We start from the raw sequence: 5,147 nt of genomic DNA on the forward strand, positions 1-5,147 counted from the left end.
TGAAATTTTAGATACACCTACAATTGTTACGGTAATGAATTAGATAGGTGACCAATTCATTTTTCTTTAGCCTATGAATGGGGAAAAATTTAGGAAATACCCCTAGTATCACGAGTCCGCCTTGCAATTGACCGGTTTTTATTGTATTGTATGTATTTTATACACCGTATCGCTTAGTTTGGGTTGGGAAACCTGAATAACATAATCAAACTTTTTCAACAAACAGGTTGTTAGGTTTGAGGCAAAATAAATGTTTCAGCGTTTCGGCCACCCTTAAAAATATGGTGTTTTTTTTTTTATGGTTGAGACTTTATGACTTATATGCTAAATAAAACCGCCTTCATGATACTTTAATGAAAATTATTTTACTGAAATGTTTCAAGGCTTTTTAGTACATTAAGACAGTGTGTATTAAGTGATAAATATACGTTCTTAAAAAGTCTCAGAGGGGTTGTTTCTTCTATCTTACTTTAAGACTGGCCAAATATCCGGATATAATTATAAAAATGAGTAATTTTATTATAAAAAAGTAATTTTAAAGCTTCTATTTTTGGAATTGGTACTTTAAATTTCTTGATTAGTAAAAAGTAGCTTATATTGATAAGGAAAGGTTTTCTTTTGAATGTAGGTAATAGTATTTTTTATTTGTCATAAGGTGTATTATTTTTGAAAGCAATTTATAAATAATGCGACTTCGTAGTTCAACGAACTTCATATAAAGCTGTGATAAGCTTGTCTCTAAGATTTCTATTCTTTATTATTTTAATTCATTTATCTTGCATGTTTACTCGCCGTTCAAATGTAACACATTTCTTCACACCTCGTAAATTTTGTAAAAAACGTTTTCTTTCTAATTTGTTGCATGTTTACTAACTGTAATAGAACTGAACCTAATTGTTTTACAAAAAAAAACTTAAATTTAAACATAATTTCGTTTTGAAACACAAAGATACAAAACAAAATTGGTCATCATAAAAAATATGAGCGTACCAACCGGTTCTTTTCTTAAAGTTTTATTGTTAGTTATTGGTATCATAATTACCAATAGAAATAATCAAAAAACTTAAAGTGCTTTTGCTGTGAGAGAAGAAACGGAAGAAACACCCCAACAGCACGCTGTCTTTCCATTTTATATAATTATTAAAAATATATCAAAATAAGTGTGTAGGTGCCGTGCCAAACAATTTATTAGTTATTTTATTATTTTTTAGTACCTAAGCCAAGCCAAGGTCAGCAGACCGACCAGCCACCGATGGTCCAGACAAATAATGATCTGTCTATCATGGTTCATGAAATACAACCGGATTTTTGAGGACCGGACGGACACCAGAATCTTTGTTCCATAGAGTTTTACCGTATAGATATACCTATAGAATCATAAAAAGGAAAGGCATCAAAGAAATGAAACAATAGAGTTACGATCCAATCGTTTTATTGTTTTAACGATAAAATCATAATATTGACACCTTTTTTTAAACATTGCAATATAATTTATTGTATTTACATCAATAGATTATTATATTATATCCATTTAACATTTTATAATAATAAATAATTATATTTATTTTTGTATTTACATTTTTACTGTGTGAAACAACTACACATATTGTTTTGGAACTATTTTACTTACATTATCGTTAAAAAATTGCAAAATACAATTTAAATTTAAATAAATATTTTTTTGTTCGTATAAATGTAACACAAATATTTTATTTACATAATATTATATTGCATTTATGTCCTATTTTAACCTACTTTACAAATTGCTTTTTTAACCAGACATAGATTGCGGTTTTAATACTTTTTTATATTTTGTGCATTTTTTTATTCAAATTTTATTTTATTTATTTTGTTTTCTGATTGTACAACTTCCATGAATAATTTATTTTTTATAGTGACTTGTTTTATTTAAATAATATTCGGACTTACATAACATCACATTGAATTATGTACTATTACTAAATCTATTTAACAGAAGACTAGGAAAAGCTTGGCATTCAATGCGAACTTAAATATAATAATAAATGAACACAGATCTATATACGAAACATTGAAATTATCTGTCCACAATTATTTAGTTTTTGTGAAGCGAATAATTTTTAACATCAAAAACAATGTTGTATATGTTAAATTAAAAAAAAACTAAACTTTGATGTACAGGCACTTTTGATACCAAATACTAGATATATATAAATTAAAAAAAAATCTAGTAAATGACAACATTTTAAGAGCCAAACTCCAAAAAAAATATTTGATGAATAATAATATAAAAAAAAACATCCCAAAGACATTAGAACACCGCAAGCTAGAAAAAGGAGAATAAAAACATTGACAGAACTTCCAAATAATATTACGTTCGAATACTAAAACATTAACTATTTAAAAAAAGTACTGAAATAATCGTATTCATAATCGACTCGACTCGACGCGACTCAGTACTTCACAATTATTTACAAGATCAACTGGTTTTGAATATAAACTAAGATAAAGCTCAAAATAACAAATAAATCAGTCTTTAAAACAATTTTATTTAAACAATATTATATTTAGCTAATAAAAAAATAATAGAAATGCTTACAAAACCCGTTGACTACATCTTAGTATTCAGTAGTGTTTCACTCAAGTAGTGTCAAGTAGTGTCAATTCACGCCAAAAGAGTGGCGGCTGACGGAGACCTAATACTTAATTTTATAAAGTTGAATGTTCGCTTGCTTGTTACTTTGTTTGAACGCGATAATCTCGGAACCTACTGGTCCGATTTGAAAAAATATTTCAGTGTTGTCTAGCCATTCATTGAGGACGGCTTTAGGATATATACCATCAAGCTACGATTAAGAAGGGCAGAGTAGTTTTGAGGAAAGAATAAATCCGATTTAAAAATCCTAACTTAAATCTTTATACCGTTGTGGAAAAAGTCGCGTACAGCAGCTACGTAACAAATAATTTTGAACCTTGAGTCATTTGAAGACTTCTACCGATTTTGATTTTTTTTCTCAGGTCAGGTCAGGTCAGGTAAGGTGAAACTCTTATAAAGCTACAAGACAAACTGATTTACAATTCAATAGAACCTCTATCAGCAACAGCACGAAATACGTTTTTATATGACCATCCTGGTGACTTTACAGTCTAATTTTTATTACACCTATCTTTTTAGGGTTAGGTAAATTAATATAGTGTAGTGTAATTACCGCGAGGGTAAGTGTGTTAGTATGCGAACGTTAAACAAAATCGCTTCATTTCTTTTTAAGTAGGTTAAGCAGGTTTCTATTGATGGTGTTGAACAACAGTAAGTAAATGTTTCATATAACATTGGTTATTGTGGTATTACTAAAATGTATTGCTGTTTTCTAAATTGTTGTTATTTGTAAATATAATATATCGACAAAACTATAATAAAGTTTATAAAAGGAACTTTCAATTTGAACAAAACAGTAGCAAATGTATCAAATTCTAAAATGCCTAGTTTAGAAAAAGTGAAAATGTATTTTTCAATATGCATTGACTATTTTCAGCTTATCCAATATCAGGTTTATAAATTGAGTAGTGTATTTTAATTAAATATTAGCTCATTAGGTTTTTGTATTCGATGAACTGTTTTATAAAATGCATATAAATTTAATAAGGTAGGAATAGAGGCAAATATTTATTTGTGCGTCGCATTACAGATAATAAAAAACATATAGTTTATAACCAGAATAAACAGACAGGATAGTTTTTATCCTGATTTTTGGGATTATTTTCGGTTTGTAGCGGGAGGGCTACAGCTAGTCTTTTATAAATCTATAATGTTAAAAGTCGAATGGTTTCACAGTTATTATGCTTAGATTTTGTTGGTTTGTTTGGTTTTAAGCTGCCTCTATCTAAAATACAATACTATTGGAAAAATATATCTTACTGAATTTCACATTCACAAAATATGACAAAAGAAAATGCTTTCAGGAAAAAAAAGCGAAATTGGATTTTCATAAATTGGACCAAAATTTGACGTCTAAGTGCACCTAAGTTAATAAAGACCTTAGCTCGAAATAAAACCCCATAAATGAGTAAATAAAAATGCGATGAAATTTTAACCGTTCAGTCACTTAGTTATTAAAACTTATAACAGGCTTTCAAATTACTTGTCCCGATAGATTTAAAAACTCCCCTAATGGAAATTTAAGTGGCTTTTACAACGAATTGTATTTAAAAAATTTAGACGCTATTTTAACTAGAAACCGAACAAAATTTAACAGAGAAATTGAATTATAATTTCTCAAATTTTGTAAATTTGGACAACAAAAACGAAATTAAAAATATTTGAATACTTTCAGCGAGCGAAAAACTGTGTAACAATTTTGTCTATTATTGATTTAAGATTTTTGTGCACACCGGCATTGTATAGGCTGAAGAAATTATTAACTTAAATCGGCGTTGGTTTAGGCTCGAATTATTAACATGCACTAAAAAATAAATACTTATAGGATTTTATATCATTATACATTCTGCAATTTTTTATTTATGTCCTTCAGCAAACTCTATTTCACCTAAGTTCCAAATGTTTGAGATACCAAGCAAACATATCGTAAAACAAAATCGATTTTGAATCTTAACAACGAACTGACACAAAGAAGTTTTAACTCTTAACTAAACACCATTGACGCGTACTAAAAACTAGAAGCGTAATACTTAAAGCTCTTTAATGGGTTCATACTAATTGAGATCGGATATTCCTATTTACTGAGAGCGCTCCGATGCCAGGATCTGAAGTCGGACGAACACGCTCCCAGGGTGCCGGCTACCTCCTAGACTTACAATAACCACACATAAGTACCTTCTTAAAGGCTTGCCTAAATATCTTATTGAATATCGTGTAGAAAATTGGGTTGACCATAGAACTAGCGTACCCCAACCACAAGGCGAAATCGTACACCCAAGGCGAGATTCGCTCTTCGCAGACAGGACATACTGCCGGCACCATGTTTAGGATAAAAAATGGCGCCCAGAGTATCACGAAAGTGAAGAACACGACTCCTAGGACTTTTGTCGCTTTTTGCTCTAAGCGCAAAATTCTTCCGTGACGAGAGGAATTTCTGGATATGACACTAGAATTTCTAGAATGATGGGTTCTAGGTGTTTGGCGCTGAGGACTCGCAGTCACCTGTTGAGAC

General features: G+C 29.9%; 1 protein-coding gene across 1 annotated transcript in view; it reads right to left on the reverse strand.

Moving 5' to 3' along the window:
• Positions 1 to 4,350: 4,350 nt before the first annotated feature.
• LOC113493042 (5-hydroxytryptamine receptor 2A) overlaps positions 4,351 to 5,147 on the reverse strand; it is a 41,283-nt gene continuing 40,486 nt past the window's right edge. Inside the window, exon 6 of the mRNA XM_026870824.1 lies at positions 4,351 to 5,147. Coding sequence (XP_026726625.1) covers positions 4,775 to 5,147 — 373 coding nt within the window. The 3' untranslated portion in view covers positions 4,351 to 4,774.

Source organism: Trichoplusia ni, chromosome 4 (genome assembly GCF_003590095.1).
Source record: "Trichoplusia ni isolate ovarian cell line Hi5 chromosome 4, tn1, whole genome shotgun sequence".
In the NCBI taxonomy this organism is placed as follows: domain Eukaryota; kingdom Metazoa; phylum Arthropoda; class Insecta; order Lepidoptera; family Noctuidae; genus Trichoplusia; species Trichoplusia ni.